The 19,676-nt window shown below is 62.1% G+C and overlaps 6 protein-coding genes across 6 annotated transcripts; 4 read left to right on the top strand and 2 right to left on the bottom strand.

Moving 5' to 3' along the window:
• Positions 1-6,012, bottom strand: CHLRE_17g698365v5 (uncharacterized protein). The gene is made up of 14 exons (XM_043071863.1): positions 5,598-6,012; positions 5,370-5,498; positions 5,021-5,095; positions 4,401-4,478; positions 3,927-4,015; positions 3,518-3,638; positions 3,262-3,338; positions 2,661-2,961; positions 2,251-2,460; positions 1,707-1,879; positions 1,217-1,450; positions 609-834; positions 116-177; positions 1-51 (listed from the first exon to the last, which is right to left on the bottom strand). The coding sequence occupies exons 1-14, from the start codon at positions 5,781-5,783 to the stop codon at positions 33-35; spliced, it is 1,980 nt and encodes a 659-aa protein (XP_042914322.1). The 5' UTR covers positions 5,784-6,012; the 3' UTR covers positions 1-32.
• Positions 6,013-6,122: 110 nt separating this feature from the next.
• On the top strand, positions 6,123-9,183 carry CHLRE_17g698400v5 (uncharacterized protein). Its single transcript, XM_001691740.2, has 6 exons — positions 6,123-6,266; positions 6,408-6,494; positions 6,992-7,075; positions 7,173-7,233; positions 7,524-7,761; positions 7,959-9,183. The coding sequence occupies exons 1-6, from the start codon at positions 6,159-6,161 to the stop codon at positions 8,086-8,088; spliced, it is 708 nt and encodes a 235-aa protein (XP_001691792.1). The 5' UTR covers positions 6,123-6,158; the 3' UTR covers positions 8,089-9,183.
• A 630-nt stretch (positions 9,184-9,813) lies between these two features.
• Positions 9,814-14,713, top strand: CHLRE_17g698450v5 (uncharacterized protein). The gene is made up of 10 exons (XM_043071864.1): positions 9,814-10,033; positions 10,320-10,391; positions 10,922-10,981; positions 11,290-11,385; positions 11,735-11,871; positions 12,163-12,292; positions 12,577-12,717; positions 12,988-13,066; positions 13,392-13,474; positions 13,805-14,713. The coding sequence occupies exons 1-10, from the start codon at positions 9,866-9,868 to the stop codon at positions 13,946-13,948; spliced, it is 1,110 nt and encodes a 369-aa protein (XP_042914323.1). The 5' UTR covers positions 9,814-9,865; the 3' UTR covers positions 13,949-14,713.
• A 59-nt stretch (positions 14,714-14,772) lies between these two features.
• Positions 14,773-15,684, top strand: CHLRE_17g698500v5 (uncharacterized protein). Its single transcript, XM_043071865.1, has one exon. The coding sequence runs from the start codon at positions 14,955-14,957 to the stop codon at positions 15,315-15,317; it is 363 nt and encodes a 120-aa protein (XP_042914324.1). The 5' UTR covers positions 14,773-14,954; the 3' UTR covers positions 15,318-15,684.
• A 241-nt stretch (positions 15,685-15,925) lies between these two features.
• Positions 15,926-17,182, bottom strand: CHLRE_17g698516v5 (uncharacterized protein). The gene has a single exon (XM_043071866.1). It carries the CDS (start codon positions 16,791-16,793, stop codon positions 16,623-16,625), a length of 171 nt encoding a protein of 56 aa, XP_042914325.1. The 5' UTR covers positions 16,794-17,182; the 3' UTR covers positions 15,926-16,622.
• A 100-nt stretch (positions 17,183-17,282) lies between these two features.
• On the top strand, positions 17,283-19,674 carry CHLRE_17g698532v5 (uncharacterized protein). Its single transcript, XM_043071867.1, has one exon. The coding sequence runs from the start codon at positions 17,346-17,348 to the stop codon at positions 17,523-17,525; it is 180 nt and encodes a 59-aa protein (XP_042914326.1). The 5' UTR covers positions 17,283-17,345; the 3' UTR covers positions 17,526-19,674.
• Positions 19,675-19,676: the final 2 nt, after the last annotated feature.

Below are 19,676 nucleotides of genomic sequence, written 5' to 3' on the forward strand. Positions count from 1 at the left end.
GTGCCTCAGCGTCATGCGGTGGATCTCCTTCTTCATCTCCGCCACCACGTCCTGCCCCACCGTGGGGTCCAGCACCTCCTGCATCTCCTTCTCCAGCTGGATCTTGCGCTCCCACAACATGATCTGCCGCTCCGCCTCCACGATCTCAGCCAGCGTGTCGCGCTTGGCGCCACGGCCCTGCAGGAGGAGAGGGGGTTTGAGGGAGGTGAGGGAGGCGGGAACTGGGCGCGTGTGTGTGTGTGTGTGTGTGTGTGTGTGTGTGTGTGTGTGTGTGTGTGAGTGTGTATGTGTGTGTGTGTGTGTCAAAGCTCGCGGGAGAAGTCTGTGGGAGGAGTCTGTGTGCAGCGATGCGTGCGGCAAGCAGTACTGCACGCGTGCAGCTGCAGTGCCGCCCCGCTACAACACCCTGTCCAAGCAACGCTCCTTGCTGGCCCCCACTTGACACTGGTGATTTAATCACTGCGTCTCCATGAACGGCCACTCCCCCTCTTTGGGCTGGTACATACACCCCCCTCCCCTTCCCCCCTCCCCCTTCCCCCCTCCCCCTTCCCCCCTCCCCCTTCCCCCCTCCCCCTTCCCCCTCCCCCGCCCTCCCTCCCCCCCCCCACCTCCTCGATCTGGCTGTTGAGCCGCGCCGCCTCCTCCTCCATGGCGCGCAGGTCGCCCATGATGCGCCCCTCCAGGTTGAAGTTGTCCTCCGCCAGCGCCTGGCGCGCCGCGGAGTTGGCGGCGATGAGGCCGTTGACGCGCGTGAGGTCCACGTGCAGGCGGCCCATGGCGCTGGTGAGGCCCTTGATGGCCTTGCCCTGGCCCTCCAGCTGCTGCTCCAGCCGCCTGTGGGGGAGGGGATTGCAAGGATGTTTGGAAAAGCGGTACAGGATGCAGGGGGTAGGACGTTGCCGTCCATGTAAAGGGGGAGGAGCAGGGTTGAGGGTTGCGCGGTCAGGGCGATGGGTTGTTCCCACCATTTTGCAAAAAGAAACCGGGAGGACGCATGACAGGAAAAATGGGGGTGGAGCAAGGAGGGGAGTTCACAAGCGTTGGAATGGAGCAGGAGAGCGCGGGCAGGAGGGCGCAACAGGGGGCCGATACGGGTGCACGTTTCGGCAACCAAAACCCTTGTCACGCGCCCTCTCCATCCACCTCTCTATCCACCACCCCGCCTTCTATTCCACGGCCCCCCCCCTCAGCGTCTGCGCCGCCGCCGCCGCCGCACCTCTTCTTCTGGAACAGCACGGTGTGCTCCGCCCGCAGGCGCGCCAGCGTCTCCGTGAGGCCGCCGTTCTCGTTCTGCAGCCCCACCAGCTCCTGCTGGCAGCCGATCCAGCGCCGCTGCAGCTCCTTGCTCTCGCTGCCCTTGGTGTCGATCTCGCGGCCCAGGTTCTTGATGGTGGCCTCCAGCGGCCCCGTCTCCTCGCCGGTGCCGCGCTGCTCCAGCATGCGCTCAAAGCTGTGGTGGTGAGGAGGAGTGGGCGGAGGCGGAGGCGGGTACGGTAGTCAGTGATCAGCCCAAATTACAACCAAACCTAGATCCAGCAAGTGGCGCCGCAACACCTCCTCGCCGCAAACTCCCTCCTCCTCATTCCAGCCCCGCCGAGCCCCCCACCCGCCCTCCGCCAGCCTCTCCCCCCCATGCAGCCCCCCGCAATGCAGCCCCCCCATGCAGTCCACCCCCCACCCCCACCCCACCCCAGCGGCGGCCTCACCGGCGGTTGAGGATGTCGATCTCGCGCGTCTTCTTCTCGATCTCGTCATTGCGCCGCTTGATCTCCAGCTCGTACTTCTCAATGGTGCGGCCCTTGTCGCGCAGCTCCTCATCCAGCAGCCCCAGTGTCTCGCCCAGCCGCGAGTTGTGAGCCTCCGTGTTCAGGATGTCCACCTGCGAAGGGGGGGGGGGGAGCGAGCGGGGCGGGGAGGGGGGATTGTGTGCCTGAGCCCAATAAGTCCCAAGGAGGGTTGTAAATACCAGCCCAACTAAACCAAAACCAGGGGGAGGGGAGGAGGATCAGGGCACCGGCAAGGCACGTGCAGGGAAGTCATAAGCAGGCGAACAGGCATCTATGTGTGCCATCCATCACCCCCCGTCGCGACTTGCTGCCCGCACCTCCATCCCCACATCACCTCCCCCCGCCGCTCCATTGCCCAAAGCATAGGCCACGCTCTCCTCCTCACTCCATTCGCATTGGGTTCGGTTGATTTGAACTGGCATCTACTTTATCCCCCCCACCCCCGCACCCCCTTCTAACCCACCTGCAGCTTGGCCAGCTCGTTCTCCGTCTCCACCACCGCCAGCTCCTCGGCCCGGATGCGCTTGCGCAGCTCCTGCGTGTCCGCCGCCGTCTTGCTGGTGGCCTTCTCCGCCGTGGTCTGGTCCGACAGCGCGGACAGCATCTCCTCCTCGATGGCGCGGCCCTCCGCCGCCACCTTGGTGATGGCGCGGTCCACCGCGTCCGCCTCGCCCTGCAGGGTGGGGAGGAAGGTGGTGGTGGCGAGGGAGGGTGATCACGGCAGCTTGTTTGGGTCGAAACGCTACAGTGGATACCGGGAACTAATAGCTTGTTGCAGTAAAATTGCACAGCCCACCCAACAAATCCCACATCCCCACATCCACGCCCACCCCACCTCGTCCCCCCAGCCCCCCAGCCCCTCCCCGCACCCACCTGCAGCGCCTTCTTCTCGCTGTTGACCCGCAGCACCTCCGCCTCCGTGTGCTCCAACGACTTGGCCAGCTTGGCCAGGATCTCCTGCAGCCGCGCCTGCCGCTCCTGCGCGCCCTCGATCTGCTTCTGCACAAACACGGCGTCGCCCTCCACCTTGCGCACCACCGCCGTGAGCGACTCGTGCTTGAGCTGCTCCCTGACCACGTCCTTCTTGTAGCCCTCGATCTCCAGCACCAGGCTCAGCTCCTGCTGCTGCTGCTCGCGCATGCCGTCCTGGATGGCGGACAGCGCCTCGTCGCGCCTGGGGCGTGAGGGACGAGAGGGGGAGGGGGGGGGGCAGAGGGGGCAGGACGTATCGTTATCTTTGATGCGCTTCAGGGAGCGGATGTAGTGGCGGGTATGTTGACATATGTTGTAAACAGCGTACAAGCCCCGGTCATTGCTTCCTCCGCCCGCGCCCGCTCAAGGCCGCCTCTTTCCCTTCCTCCGCGCCCGCCTTGCTCACCTCCTCCATGCCTGTCGCCGCCACCTCCCCGCCGTCCCCCCTCCTTCCCTGCCGCCCCCCGCTCCTCCGCCCCCCCTCCTCCCCCAATGCTCTCACTTCTGTATGGCCAGCAGGCTGCTCTTCCACTGCGCCACCAGCTGCTTCTTCTCAAAGTGCACATTCTCCATCTCGGCCTGAAGCAGGGGGGAAGGAGGGGAGTGGGCCGCGGGGGCCGTGGGGGGGGGGGGGGGCAGGGAGTAGTTAGGGCAGGAGGAGCAGGGAACGATACCGCATCAAGCAGCGGCAATAGCGGCGGCAGAATGGCGAACACCCCAGCCCCAGCCCCAGACCCAGCCCACACGCAGCCCCCCACCTCCGCCTCCGCCAGCGTCTCCAGCGCCGCGCGTGTCTCCCGCTTCTGCGCCTCCAGCTGCGCCGACACCAGCGCCAGCTGCTGCTGCGTGCCCTTCAGGTTGTCCTGCAGCGTGTCGATCCTGCAGCACACGCGACACACGCACACGCACACGCGCTGTCAGGAAGGCAGGGTGGCAGCACGCAGCCCCCCCATGGATCCCCGCATGGCCCCACTCGTCCACCATCCGAGCCTCGGCCCCAACACAACCCAAACGCCCCGCCGCCCGCGCCCCCTCCAGCCTAACGCGCTCCTCCGCCCCGTCCTCCATCCCCCCCACCGTTTGCATGAATGCCTATCCCCCCCCAAACACACACTCTCGGCCCCCCACTGGGTACTTTGCCCCTCTATCCCTGCCCCCCGCCCCCACCTGAAGTCCTGTTCCATCTTCTGCTTCTCCAGCTTCTGCACCGCCTCCTCGGCCGCGTAGGCTGCACGCCGCGTCACAGCGATCTCGCCCTGCCGACAGATGCAGGCGAGCAAGGGCACAGCATGTGTCAGGACCCTGGCAGGCGCGTGATGCCAGCCCCATCCACCTCGTCATGCTAGCCGCACCACCCTGCTCCTTATCCTTGCGTGCGTGTCTCCCCCAGCATACTGCTCCCGCCAACCGTTCCTGGAATTCGCACCTCTTTCCTCTCCCCTCACCTGCCCCCGACTGCTCCTTCCTGGCTACCCCTGTTCCCCCTGCTCTTCCCCTGCTATGCCCCCTTCCCTAGTTCTACCCTTCCCGCTGGCGCCTTGGGTTTGGTTCACCCCTCCCCCTCCTCCCCCTGCCCTCCCCCTGCCCCTCCTTCTCCACCTCCCCCCCCCCTGCCACCCCCCCCCCGTGCCCCCTCCTCACCTTCATGGCCTCGTTGTACTCCTCCACCTGCTTCAGCGTCGCGCCCAGCCGGTCCATCTCCAGCTGGAACTTCTCAACCTGGGGGCGTGCGTGGTTGGAGGAAGGGGGGCAGTGTGTGTGATTAAGTGTAAGTTTGTGTACGTGTGCGTGTGTGTGCGTGTGAGGCGCTCACAAACCGCAGCTGCTGGGCATGCCTAGCCTGAAGCCCATTACCGACAGCTGGACGGCAACCGGAAGCCTAGGTCGACATGTGTCATGCAGCCGGGAGAGGCCTCCTAGCGCTCGCGCAAACTCTGGCCGCGACGCGCGCCTGCTCGGCAGCTCGCATGCCCCGTGTCCCACACACGCCACGGCCCAGCCGCCTCACTGCCCCTGGGAGCCCCCCGTGGGAGCCCCCTGTGTGGTGCTCCACCCGCACACCGCCACCTGCCTGCAGCACCTCCCTCGCCCGCGCCTGGCTCCGACATCCTACCCAACCCTACCCAACCCAACCCAACCCAACCCAACCCAACCCAACCAATCCCGCCCCAAGCCCCACCACCCTATTCCAGCCCTTCCTTCCAGGGAATGGTGAAACCACCCTGCCACCCAGCTGCCCGCCCCGCCATTCCCGCACGCACCCGTGAGCGCTCGCCCTTGGTGTCCCCCTCCTCCAGTGACAACTGCTGCTTCAGCTGGTTCAACTGGTCCTCACACTGCGGGCCAGACAAGCAAACAGGCGAGGAAAGTTAGCTACAGCAAAAGCACCAAAGCAGGAGCAAGGCATTGTGAGGTTTGGGGCGAGGGAAGCGAAGGGCTAGCAACAGCAGAATGTTGGTTGGCTAAGCCTTGGCACCACAGACCGTGCGCATGCGTGGTGCCGTGTGCATTCAGGCCACGCTAGGCACGTGCTGGCCCCCGCCGCCTTGCGACGATACCCTAGCAGCGGCCCCCGTCCCACTGGGCATTGTTGTGTCACACAGGACTCGCCTGTTGGCGTGCCCGGTTGATGACCTGGTAGTTCTGATGCGTCGTCTCCAGGTTGAGCTGCAGCTTGGCGAGGTTCTGCTGGAAGCCATACAGCTCCACACCAAGCGCTTCTCGCCGCGCTTTTGCTTGCTGCGAGGAGTTTTGCGGTGGGGAAGCCCGTAAGCGTGCGAGCGCCGTGCTCGGGCCTGCGGCGTGTCGCTGGGGTGCCAACAGCCCTCCCTCCCTTACCTTGAGCGCATTTGCCTTTTCTCTTAGCTCCTCCTGCAACCGTGTCCGATTCGCCTCAAATTGGACTTTGAGCGCCTCTTGCGCCCGACGAAGAAGGGGATGGTCGGGGCGCAGGCCACCCTGTTCTCCGAAGATTTGGTTATCTACGGGGTCACTGGTGCTAGGCTGGTCCATCGGGTCGGCCATCTTGGTGCCCGGAGTACCTCTCTAAGAAGAAATGTTTGTTCCGCGTGCAGCCGCGGGGGCTAAAGCCTGCCCCCAGGCCTCCAGTGTGTCCTCTTGTTTATCGATATGCCCTCGTATAGCGAAATGCGACTTTGGGGGATGTCAAGCAGCAGGGGTCAAGTCTCCGGTAAGAAGCCTATCGATGAATTTGTATGTTAAAGATTTGGTTCAATTTGTGCTTCTTAAGTCCAATCAAAATTTCCGTGTACAGAGCCAGGCTGCGTTCAGTGCAATTGGGATGAGGGTTGGCAAAACTCGCCGGTTATTGTGCCAAGCCCTACTTCTGTCATTGCAGTTTATCGAGTTTACCCCTTTCAGGACTTTAGGAACGCAAGAATGCCCACGAACACGAAGCCTGACCAAATCGTAGGAGGGCCTGAGGCGACCTGCTGCTTGGGCATTACCGCCTGGGATCGGACACTCGAGAAAACTGGGGGAAAGCCGGTGAGGAAAATCTCAGCAGCGCAGCGAGGGGCGGGCAGCGCGGAGGGCCATCACCGTTGGCCTTTGCTCCGTCTGGGTCTCGGCCAGAGGAAAGCCGAATCCTGCATAAAGCATCATATGTGAATGTGCATCGCGATGCAGACGTGCCTCGGGCTCGCACAAGTAAAGCGCGGCGACCAAGAAGCCGACGACGTTCGCGTGCTCAGCTCACAAACGCGAGACTTCAAGGTAGGTTTGAGTGAGGAGGAGCTGGATGGTGCCATAGGACCTCAGAGTGGGCCAGAAGGCCGAGTTCGTCGGGCCAGGTCAGAAAAGGGGGCCACGCCACACATGCATAGGGCGGAACCGCGGTCGACCCCGGCTCAGCGCCTTCACCAACGCATGTCGCCGCGACCACTTCGCTAGGCCATGACACCATGAGTTGGGTGGCTGGTTAGGTTTGCACGGTCCTGTGTCGTGCTGGGTGATGGCAATTCACGCACGCGCGAGGACCTCCTATACAACGCTTGCGTCAAGTGCACTGACCTGGCGTTCCGATGAAGCCAGTCGAGACGTCACGGATTTTCTTTTCTTGGGCAATTCGGAGAAAGGCGAAGCGAGTCGGTTGGGCGTCGTGCGGGCCGTTGGAGGGTCGTGGCGATGGCCGTCCATTGCGGAAGCGTCGAATATGTCTCCGGCGTCCCCCTCACGTTGCCTCCGCCGCGCTGACACTGTGTACATCACAGTACGTGTGCCTGGGCTACTCTTCGCACCCAACCGACGCACGACCTGCAAAGCCAGGCCAGCCGACAAACATGCCTTTCTGCGAGGTGAGATGCGGGGCCAAGCGCTGGCGTTGGCGTCTGCTGCCTGTATGTGATTGGCCTGCGCACTAATATTGCGGTCCTAATGCGGTCTCACTCGCAGGGTGTTGAGATTGCTATCACGGAGGAGGAGGTCGCCACCATGCCGGGGTCAAGCGGCGCTGGTGAGTTTCGTAGCACTGCATGGTTAATCTTGCGGGACTCAGCGCGTCTTGAAGCTCTCAGCCGGCGGCCAGGGGCAGTTCGGCGCGCGTTAAAGCGACTCGCTTCTAACCGTGCGAGGGTTGCGTTTTCGGAACATAAGAAGCTGACGTCCTGCGCCAACGCTTGCTCAACCCTCAAACTAGCAGTCAAGGCCTTTATGCACAGCGCTATCGTCGTTTCCGCACCGTTGTCCGGCGCCGCTGACCATTCGCTGTCCCCCCCTGACCCCTCCGTCGTCTGCTGCTCGCAGCCCCGCTGATGCGCGACCGGCAAGCCCCCTCGCTCTCGCACGGCGACGGCGCGGGCGCGCAGCCGCCCGCCGCATCGCCCTCGGACGAGGACGGCGGCAGCAAGGGGCTTCAGGAGCGCTTCGCCAAGCACCTGCGCCGCAACGCTGACAGCCTGCGCGCGGCTGTGCTGGGCGACCGCTTCCCCACGCTGCCGGTACAGATGCGGCAGTTTGAGACCGTGGACGACGCCACCAAGCTGTGAGTCAGCCGACATGCCGAAGCGTGTTGGGTTTGACATGGCGCTGAGGGCAGCGGGCCTTCATCCGCTTCTGTTGCACTGGTTACCTTGACGAAGGGCTTCCATCGCGTGGACCGCTGTCGCTTCCTCTCCTGCCTCCCCCTGCACACACACCCTGACACCCGCCGCCGCCCCTCCTCTTTCTCCTGCCCTGCAGCTTCACGGAGACGGCGCGTGTGAACCTGCTCAAGATGAACGTCATGGCGGAGTTCATTTCGTTCCGCACCATGGAGGCAGTGGTCAAGCCCATCTGGGAGCGATTCGGGCCCTCGGAGGAGGCCGATTAAGTGGGGCTGTAAGCGCGGCGTGACTGACGCAGCGCAGCGCGCAGCTGGCTCGCTCGCGCTCCTGAGAGCGGCTGGATTGCGTTGTCGGTGGGGCTTTAGAAAGCTAGGAGCCCAGGGCACAGGCGTGGTGGGCTGGCGGCCGCGGTTCGCCCGCCTCTTATGTTGTGAGAGGCGGGTTGCGCGGCACCAGCACCCGCACTAGCCGGGGTGTGGCGGCCGCAGCGCGTCCTGGAGGGATCATGCCTCCGGCGGTGCTCGCCGATGGCGGCGCGACGCCTGGCAAAGGCGACATTGTAGGTGTTCTGGAGGGGCTTACAGAAGCAGCGCGCGTGCTAGTGGAGAGGTGAGATCATAGGTTATTATGTACGCGGAGAGTGTGTGGGATCAAGCAGAATGCGTGATTGGCGCTACATGCTCCAGCGAAGTGCACCGGGCTGAGGCTGGCGTGGTGACGCCGGCAGGACGCTGGTGACGGCTGGGCAGCTCACCCACATTGCGTCCGCAAGGAGGTGCACCAGGCTTATCAACATGAGGCATGAACGGTTTACGTTTGCTACGAGCGGTGTACACCCTGCACAGCTTTGTGCGTAAGGCATATTAGAACTGCGAACTGTCTTGGGGTTGTTTGATGGCGGTGACTGCCAAATTTGAGCAGAAGAGAGCTAAGGAGAGGCGAGGGGTCCTATATTGCCAGAACAAAACGCGGCTCGTTTCCTGTGCGACCGTGGTAATTATATGGCTGGGGCCAAGGAGTGCGGAGGCGTGTACAGTATGGTAACGCTGACAGAGCGTGTGCAATAGATACCCGGCTTGGTTTGGGAGTCGAATGGTTGATGTACGGTTGAAGATGTTGCTGCCGTAGTTCTATCGAGGTCAGGAGCCGTCGAGTCGTGGATTGAACGAAGACTGAAAGATGCTGTGTGGAGTATCAAGTGCACCACGCAAAGCGTGGAGGGTGAAGTCAGGTGTTCAGATAGGGTGGTGAAGAAGCAGAGAGCGGGGTCCTGTGGTGGGCTAATGTGCATGGCGAGACGTGGGATGGAACCAAGTGGCACCATTCTGCAAATTCATGAAGCATTGTAATGGTAGCTCTTACCTGAGACGCGGCCCTGCTGCTATGCTGCTTTATGCGAGGGAAGTACCGTAATGCAGATCACTCAGGCCTCGGGGTGGCTGCCACAAAGCTCCATTGTCCAGGGCTGACACCAGGAGACTGCTCCTGGCGGCCCTGCCGTGTTGTAGAGGAGCAATGCGTGGGGAGCAGGGGTGCATCCTGCAGTGCTGTCTGCATCCTCCGGCACAGGCACGCAGGTTCACTGATAGGCCAGCTGGCCAGGCCAGGGGTGGCAACAGGGGACACCAAACGACCTTCCCAGCTTCCCCGCCGCCACGGGTCCGCGCAAGCAGCAGCTACCAACAGGCAGCCTCGTTTCTCCCCGCCTGAGATGCCAATTCATGCACTACTTGCGACTGGACCACGACTCCACGAGCCGCTGCTGCGAAGAGAATGCGACATTACAAGAAGGGACAGTCCGACCAAGCAAGGGTGCCCAGCATCCAGGTCAGGAGATCTCCGGCCCGAAGGGAAACCGCCCTCCCCCCACCGGAGAGCCATGGGCGTGGGTTTAGCGAGCTGGCCCATGGTTCGCCTGGGCGTGCCATCCTACTACCTGAGCCTCCGAGCGTAAAGCAGGGACCATAACTATACACCCACAACGGGGCATACTTACCTTGTAAAGCCACTTGTGCGCGACGTAGCAGCTGCACAGACAGTGAAATGTCGACTCCTGCGACCACATCCGCAGCGCCAGCCGCACCTGCTATTGCCCCTGCAGCTAGCTCTCCTTTTATGAATGGCAATGTTATTGATGGAAAGGCAGTTGCGGCTAAGATCAGGGAGGAGACGGCTGCTAAGGTCGCGGAGCTTAAAGCCAAGTATGGCAAGGTAACAATTACCTAACTAATTGCTTTTATTGACAACAGCTTGAGGCTGATCTGGGCTGTCCAAAACGGTCTTCCTGCATGCGGGTGCCCTCGCCGCTTGCATTCTGTTTACGCATCAAGTATGCTGCACCAAGATGGTTTAAAACCCTGCATTCACCTCGTGACGTCGGCAGAGCGGGGGGGGGCGCTGCGCGCCTAGGGAGCGGTCCTCCCCGCCCGCTACCGCACCACCCTTCAGTTTTCCGCCGTGTACACACGTGCGCTCGTGCACGCACGTGCACACGCAGGTTCCGGGCCTGGCCGTGGTGATTGTGGGCGAGCGCAAGGACAGCCAGACGTACGTGCGCATGAAGAAGAAGGTGTGTGTGGGGTTGGGTGGTGGTGGTGGTGGGTCATGGGTGGGGGGGGGGGGGGGGGAGTGAAGATGGTGCATGCGCCCGAGCATTCCCCCCAGGAAATCTGTCTCATCCAGAATCTTCGCCGCATGGAAAACAGAGGGGATACCGCAGTTGGTGCAGAGAGAGGCAGGACTATGTTTGACACGACAGTTTGGAGAGTGGAGAGACGGTACCGCTGTACTAACCGTCGTAACCGTCATTCCGACTGAGGGCTGTGGTACTGGTGGTGGCGTGTACATGGGAGTGGTCAGTGCTAAGTCCGATTTAACCTGTGGTGGTGGTGGTGCTTGTAGAGGGCGCGTGTCAAGGGCGGCTGATGGGTGTGTGTAGGGCAGTGGCGGGCGTGTGGGGGAGCCTGATCTCGTGAGCCCCCTTGTGCTTTGCGTTGCCTGTGCTGTGTGACATGTGTGTGCTGCCCCTGCCCCTGCCCCCGCCCCCGCCGCTCCAACCCCATCTCCCTGCCCCTTCTGCCCCTGCCCCTGGCTCGTCAGGCGTGTGAGGAGGTGGGCATTGCATCCTTCGGCGCAGACCTGCCCGACACCGCCACACAGGTGCGTGCACGTGTGTGCGTGGGTGTATGCGTGCATGTGCATTTGGAGCTACAAGGAACAAATCAGAGCAGTTGTGTGTTGTAGGCCTTGGGCAGGCGAAGCTTGGGGGCGGGGCTAAGAACCGGAACCGCGGCAGTCGCGCCTGCGGGGGGCAGCAGCAAGCCCAGCCGTAACCGAGACCCATACCCCCTTCCCCCCCTCACACACACGCCACCCTGCCCACTAACACACACGCCCCCTGCTGTTCCCACTGCTTTTGCCCCCGCCGCCCCTGCCCCCTCCCTCCCCTCCCCCCTCCCCCACCCCAGGACGAAGTGCTGGCTGTGGTGGCCGGCTTCAACGCGCACCCGGACGTGCACGGCATCCTGGTGCAGCTGCCGCTGCCCAAGCACATCGACGAGCAGGTGCGGCAGAGGCGGAGGCGGAGGAGGCGGGTGTGTGTGTGGGGTGGGGTGGGGGGGCGGGGGGGGGGGCAGCCGTCCATGAAAGATATTTTGGGCCCAAGTTGTAAATCACGTCCAAGCCCAAGCCGACAGGCGAGTGGGTGCAGCGCAGGATGGGGGGTGGGGGTGTTGGGGTCTCCAGCCCTTTGCGGCCGCCGGACGTCGTGTCGTCGCCGCATCACTGCCTCTGGTTGATTATTGGGCAAGGCTGGCACTAACGTACAGCTTCCGCGGTCCGCTCTGGATGTCGGCACTTCAAACTCGTAGTTCAATCACTCTTTTCTCCACATCAACGGCTGCCCCCCCCCAGGCTGTCCTGGGCGCCATCAGCGTTGAGAAGGACGTGGACGGCTTCCACCCGCTCAACATTGGGCGGCTGGCCATGAAGGGGCGCGAGCCGCTGTTCACGCCCTGCACGCCGCTGGGGTGCATGGTGCTGCTGGAGCGGTGAGGGGAGGGGAGGGGAGGGGAGGGGCTGACCATTCAACCCGTCGTGCATGGATGGCTACCCCCACAACACGCACACACACACACACACACACACACACACACACACACACACACACACACACACACACACACACACACACACACACACACACACACACACACACACACACATCGCATACACTGTCTTTGCGCAACGTTTTCCTTGTGCTCTTTAACACACACACACACACACACACACACACACACACACACACACACGCGCGCGCTCCACGCCCTCGCACCCTGCAGCTGCGGCATCCCCATCAAGGGCAAGCGGGCTGTGGTGGTGGGCCGCAGCAACATCGTGGGCATGCCCGCCGCCCTGCTGCTCAACAAGCGCGACGCAGCGGTCACCGTCGTGCACAGCGCCACTCCCAAGGTGGGGGGTGGAGGTGGAGATGGAGGCGGCTGGGTGGCTGGGTGGCTGGGTGGAGATGGCTGGGTGGAGGCGGCTGGTTGGAGGTGGGCGGACGGTGGCTGACCGCCCCCGTCATGCCACCGACCAACCGACGCACGACCGACTGACAACCGCTATAATTTCTGCCGATTCCAGGCCAAGCCATTGTCACACTACTGCCAACGCGCACGAACGCATGCATACACACACGCTTACACACCCATACACACACACCTGTACACGCACACACGCACGCGCCTCCACAGGCGGACGCTGAGGCCATGTGCCGCCAGGCCGACATCATCATCGCCGCCGCGGGGCAGGCGCAGCTGGTGCGCGGCAGCTGGGTGAAGCCGGGCGCGGCGGTGATCGACGTGGGCACCAACCCCATCGACGACAAGACCAAGGTGGGGGAGGGAACGGGAGGGGAGGGGAGGCAGGCGTCTGGGTCCGTGCTGGCCGCTGTCTGACACTCGCTCTCACACACTGCCTCCCACGGCCTCTCACTCTTGGGTTTCGCACCGCTCAATCCGCGCTTGCCCTTACTGCCGCGCACTGCCCGCTCGCTACCACTGCCTACCTCCCTCCCCGCGTCCCGCCCTTCCGCCCTCCCGCTCCCACCTCTCCGCCCTCCCGCCCCCCGCCTCCCACCCGCCCCGCCTCCCCCTGCCCCCCAGGCCTCGGGCTACCGGCTGGTGGGCGACGCGCACTTTGAGGAGTGCAAGGCCGTGGCCGGAGCCATCACCCCAGTGCCGGGTGAGAGGGGGGAGAGAGGGCGCAGGCGCGACAGCAGGCGGAGGGAAACATAACGAGCTTGTGTGTGCGTGTATGTGTGCGTCTGTGTGTGTGTGTGTGTGTGTGTGTGTGTGTGTGTGTGTATGTGCGTGAAGGTGGGGTGGGTGGGTGGGTGGGTGGGTGTGCGTGCTCCGCACAAGGGGCATGAGAGGGGCGGAAAGGGGGCACGGCGCTGCGGGGCTGGTGCCACACAAACCCGTGCACCCACCCTCATACCCGCCCATTCCCCTCCCTCCCACCCCCCGCTGTCACCCCCCTGCCCCGTCCCCCTCCCGCTAACCCTCAGGCGGCGTGGGCCCCATGACCATTGCCATCCTGCTGCGCAACACCGCCGACAGCGGCGAGCGCTTCCTCACCGGGACCGTCAAGGTGGGGGGCCGGGTGGGCCGGGTGGGGGGCCGGGTGGGCTGGGCCCACAGACGAGCACACGCGCATGTGTGAGTGTGATTGTGTGCCTGCAGCATTGGGCTGCAGCTCTGTGAGTGTGTGCACCTTTGCATCTGGCCCCGCGCCCGCGCCCGAGTTTTCGCACGCATACAACACACAGCGTCGCACCGCGTCGCAAACACAGTCCTGCGTGTTTCCTAGCCTTGCGCTCTCTAAAACACACACACACACACACACAACACACAACACACAACACACACACACACACAACACACACACACACACACACACACATTCCCGCCACATGCGCAGGTCTCTTCCAAGCCGCAGCGCAAGGGCCTGGCCCGCCTGCTGCCCACACGCGACCAGCTGGCGTCGCCGCTGCCGCTGCTGGCGGCGGCGGTGGGCGTGGCGGCGGGGGCGGTGCTGCAGCGCGCGACCGCAGGACGCCGGTGACCACCCCGCAAGTAGGAGTGCGTGCGTATGCATCTTGAGTGCTGAATGGACGTGGGTTGGCGATGCCCCATCGAAGCCAGCAAAGCACGTCTTGGCGAGCGCTGAAGGGACATGGAAACGAAAGGGCCGTGGGTTGACAATGCCGAGGCGCATGTGCAGGCGTGGTGTGTGGCGCACATGCCCAATGGCAGCACTGGACGGCACGTGCCGACAGCTGCCAACAATGCCGTGCCCAGGGTGCAGCACCCCTGGGGGGGGAGATGTGTAATGGCGGTTTGCGGCGGGCGCTGTGATTCCAGGAGAACATGTGGCGGGTAGGTGGGTGGGTAGCGTGCAGGCGCGCGCGGCAGTGTTGTTGCGAAGGGGGCAAGTGAAGGCGGAGCAGGCTGGACGAAGGGGTGTGGGAGCTTGCGCGGCGAGTGGGGTGGGCTGGCGACAGCGCACCGCAGGCTCTCACACCCCAATGTCGGGACGATGCCCGAATGCTGCTGGGGGCACAGGCGTGTGTGCGTGTGTGTTCATGGGAGCGGCACAGAGGAGCAAGGCGGCGGCACGGCGCGCAGTGATGTGTTGCGACGGATGCTGGCGTCGGGCATGGGACCGGATCAATAACCTGGACCGGACAGACCATGAGCCCGTACCATCAGGCCGGGCGGCTCCAAACTCCTTGAGCCTTTGAGGCCCGGTCCTCTCCTGGAGACCTGGACCTACTGCCAGTGTGCCCTCCGCCACACACGCGTGTACTTTTAAGGCTACAGAAGCTCAGGCGGTCAGGCCTCAGCGACAGACTCGCTGCCAGTGAGCAAGAGCCGCATCACGCAGCAGTTGACAACATGCTGCTGTTGCCGTTTCAGCAGCATTTTGTCATTTATCACCATAGTCACACCAAGGCTAGGTTTGTGTGCTACTACATTGCGTCAGAAGACTTGGAGGCCTCGGCGTGAATCTTATCGCCAAGATGACGATTCGTGTTTCACATACTTTCTGTTCTACAGATACGGCTATCATGTCCCAGAGGAGCTCTAGCTCTGGTTCAAGCTTTGACAGCGCCGCTGGAAAGCGCTTCCCTGCTTTCGTGGTGAAGCCCAAGATGCAGGGCGAGTCCTACAGCGTGTGCTACGCGCAGTTCTCGTTCGGCTTAGGGCTGGGTGACACCAAGGAGGAGGCGTTGGAAGACGCTGAGTATGTGCTGGCCTACGGGCTGCACATGGTGGCGGACGAGGCGCCCATCCCTGAGCCCGTCGCCCTGAAGGACGCGAAGGAGCTGGCCCGGAACAGGCTCTCAAAGCTAGGTCTCCGGGAGGAGGACGTTGAGTGGGTCACAGTCGAGGTCAAGCCTGAGGCTATCAAGGACGAAGTCTGGGACTAAGCGGGGCAAGCAAGGCGTGTACGCTCCAAGTGCCTGGAAGTGCACCAACTCGGATGTCAAGTGCAGTCTGTGAAGGCATATTAAATGAGATGCTAGCGAGTAGATGGGCCGGGAGCAGGAGTAAAGTGTAGTGGATATATCTCAGGCCTCAATTGGTAATGTCGACAGTTGGTGTGTGCGATGGGACAGGGTTTAGGCAGGTTGGCGAGGTCCCGTAGGGTGCAGCTGACGCCCACACCCCAAGCAGACGGCAAACAATTTGCAGCGGCAGAGCAGAAGTGCATGGCTGGTCGAACGCCGGAGTTACTGTACCGACAAGTTGCTGGCTGGCTGGAAGTTTGCTGATGCGCATTCCTCACGCTCCGGGCGCCCGGCCAGGCGATAGCACCACACAGACACACCGCCGAATGCGAGGGCGCTTCATGGCCACTCACGCGGCTCCACGTTCCTGGCATCTGGAGGGCTGGAACCAGGGCAGCACTGGTGCCTGGCGAGCGGCACGACTGCACCACATAGCCAGGGCGGGAGGGGGGCGACCGGGCAGCAGGGGCACGGCAAAACTGAACTGATCAGCACACGGACAGGACAGAAGCTCAGTGGCTCACGGGCGGCGGTGGGTCTTACAATACATGCCGAGACAGGACCCCTGTGCCGAGAGGTTTGTCCAACAGTGGCTCACAGGCCCAATCCTCCAAGAGCGACGGGAAGAAGCTATCTACAGCGCCCGCCCGCCGCAGCCCACCCCAGTCCGCCCGCCTCTAGTCCTCGCCAACCATGTCACAGCCTGCTGAGGCTCCTCCGAGCTCCAGACCCACCTGTGACCATCGACCGTTGTGCCAGAGCCCTAGACCCGACTCAGTCCGACTCAGTCCACGGCATCAGAAGCCCACACCGCTCACGACATGCTATTCATTGAAAGCCAATGATCGCATCTCAATGATACTGCCACCCATCCCAATCCTCAATTAGTGTTCATTCGGTTTGGTGCGTTCCCGGCCGGGGCCGGCTCGGCGTATGCGCGCCGCGTCCCGCCCACAAGCCCCTGGCGCACCACGGGCTCATCAGGTGCCAGAGCCCCGACGCTGCACACGGCACGGGCCGCGTGGGGAGATGCCACACAGTGCCACACGCCCCCCTGCCACCTGCCGGCATGCGTACACACATGCGGCCTCACACGGGCCAGAGCCACGACTGCTGCCGTCCCGTCACACACGGGGGTCACACACGCGGGGAGGAGGTGGGAGTTCACATGCTGCAACAGCACTCCCCTCACGAGCATGGCACGTCCACACCACCTGCCGCCCACTACTGCTTGGAGCTGGAAACGCCTACAGCCCAGCCGCAACTGAAAGCAGTCTGTGGGTGAGCCCTCAGGCACTCTGGGCCCGCCGCCCCACCACCGCCAGGCCAAATCAGGACAGTGTCTGCCAGCTCCTCATTGCCACCAACCGCTTGCCCCCGTCGTGGCACGAGCATAACCAGATCCCAGCCCCTGTCCTTCTGGATCGGGAGGAGTGACCATGCAGTCAACACCAGGCCCTGAAAGTGCACGCACATGCACGCACACGCACAAATTGTCAACCCCTTCCCCAATGGCACGTCCTGCAAAATCGGTGTGGGTGACGCTTGGGTGACGCCGTTCACACAACGGCCCTCCCGTAGCCTTCCCTCCCGCGAATCCCAAATAAACCAACAGTAAATACTGATAAACTCCAAATTCAGACATGCGCTGAACCATGCAGCAATCGCCGCGACAGACTTCACTGCACCGCCTTACCGTCTTCACTTGGCCTGAGCCAACCTACTTGCAACAGTTGAGGCTCCATCACTTACGGTCAAGTGACGTCGCCCATCAAAATAATCATCAGAACTCTTCCGCCCCTAAAGTTATGTCTTAGCCTCCAGAATATCGCCCTTGAAATTATCTCTTGGCCCCCAGAATGTCTCCCGCCCAAGCGCTAAGCCCAACAGGCCTCCAGCCATCTGCATGCATCGCACGCGCTGTGCAAACAGCAATAATGTGCCCAGATGTGTCCAATCCAAAAGCAGCAGCCGCCAGTTAGGCAATGCCAGCAGCTCAGGCCTATGGCCGCCGGACTGCATTACCCACAGGGCGCTGCTGAATTGCGTTCCGGTTCCATTTGTCGTGAACTGGGTTCGGTCTGCCCCATTCCCGCATGGGATACGACACGGGCTCCCCAGCTATAGGGACGTTGCCCATAGACTATACGAGTATTCACATAGTAGGCAGGTTGCGCAGCTACGTAAGGTTAAGGGAGGCCCGAAGGGACGTGGCCCGTGTAACCCCAAGTCAGCGACAGCGGCCTCGCCGAGAATGTGAATCACGACAGGTTATGAGCCCCGCGTTTGTGCGGTGGCATCTCGGTATTTCATATGACAGTATTTTATAGATACCTAGATACAGCAGAGGCGAAACGTCAGCCGCCATCGTGGACTCGCCACACAGCGCGCGATAACCAGTTTGCGCCGGCGATAATATCTTATGGTTAAATGCTGGAACGGCAGTGAAGCTCAGGATGACTGAGTGAAGCTTTCGGCCTGCGAGGACATGCGAGGCGGACATTCGAAGCTCAAGTGGAGAAATTGATGTCCAACGGCTCAGGTAGTCAATCGAAGTTATGCATGAAGTGTTTGCGAAATGGGCGTGGCACGGGGTGGGCCGCGGGAATGCGAGCCTGTGTGTGCTGGAGTGCCCTAGGTCGCGAGTAAGCCATGTGCGTAGCGGGGACTGCCTGGCAAGGGACGTGACACCACAGGGACTGGTGAGATGAGGGTCGGAATGGGAAAAAAAACTCCAACCGCAGGCAATGCGTGATGGTACGTGCCTGACAGCAGTGACGGTATGTGTCTGAGTAGATTGGGGAGCGACCCGTTACGGCCACATGGAGCCGGGGGAGCAGCGGTTGTGCTGCAGCTAAGGAAACCGACAACATTCATCTGACGGACATGCAGTTGTGATCACAGCGCGGACGCGCGCATAGTGTGATAAGTTAACGACGGATTGGTGTTGAGAGCATTACGTGTGGGCACATGCGTGAATGCCATAATTCTTTGGTGCGCAATGGTGCGTGCTTTACGTGGCCGAAGGTTGTCGGCTGGCAATGGCGAGGAAGTTAGGAGGTTGGCTCGAGTGCTATTGTGCACCTGTGTGATGTTAAGGGGGGTGTCTACGTGCTATGCCTAAAAGGAGACGGCATGCAGGGCGATTTGCATGGCGCAGAGGTATGCAGAGGCCTTATCAGCAAGTGCATATCGAACCGGCTCAAAGCAATATGGCTAGTAGCTGGAGCGGGCTTGGAGGTTAGCAAATGTGTGCTGCGATGTGGCCCAATCCATGAGGATTGAGGGATGCTGAGTAGGTAGGCTTGAAACCAGCTGAGCATGATTGCTGCTGTGAAAGTGCCGTGCCGAGCCAGCTATTTGTTGTGATTACTTATGAGATTTGCAGGTTGAACCTTGGAGCTGCGGGTGCTCTGAGATGGGCAGCCCGCAGGGAGTGTCGTGTTTTTGGGGCTCAGCGGGATGGTCTGCCCCCATGCGTGTCAGTACGGTTAGGGCCCGTCCACGCAAGAAAACGCGTCATGAGATGACATGCGTGCGGCGTGCTGTTTGGTGCCTTTTTGGAATTGTTGTCTGTGATGTCTGACAGTCACAATCCCAGTCACATGGGATGCGCCTTTACAGGTTGCAGGTGGTCAGCCTGAGGACTTTCTGGATTATCAGTACGACGAAGTGTCACTTGCCTTGACAATGCGGAGACACCTGTAGTGCGATGTGTGCGTTTACGAAAGGTGACTTTACAGGTGACCATGAAGCGCGTGCGAGCACGAGGTGCGGAGGAACAAGGGTTGTGAAGTGAACGGGCGGCGCGAAGGGTAGGCGGCCTGAAGGCCTGAAGCCTATGAACCCGAAAGTTGCCGTTGCAGTGCAGGGTGAGAACGCCCTGAGCTATCACGATGATTGTTGATGAGGGAGTGCTGTCAAGCGCGGTTGAGCGATGTTAACTTCTGATCATTCGCTAGGCTTGATACAGTTCTTGTTGCTGAGGTGGTGCGGCAAAGGTGCTGCTGATGATTCCTATGGTTTTGCAGGCAGGTGTGCTGCGATGTTGTGATGGTAGATGTGGTGTTGGGTTGCCGGGAATGGGCAGCCCGCGGGGGAGTGTCGTGAACTGGGTTCGGTCTGCCCCATTCCCGCATGGGATACGACACGGGCTCCCCAGCTATAGGGACGTTGCCCATAGACTATACGAGTATTCACATAGTAGGCAGGTTGCGAAGCTACGTAAGGTTAAGGGAGGCCCGAAGGGACGTGGCCCGTGTAACCCCAAGTCAGCGA

Source organism: Chlamydomonas reinhardtii, chromosome 17, assembly GCF_000002595.2.
Source record: "Chlamydomonas reinhardtii strain CC-503 cw92 mt+ chromosome 17, whole genome shotgun sequence".
Lineage (NCBI taxonomy): Eukaryota > Viridiplantae > Chlorophyta > Chlorophyceae > Chlamydomonadales > Chlamydomonadaceae > Chlamydomonas > Chlamydomonas reinhardtii.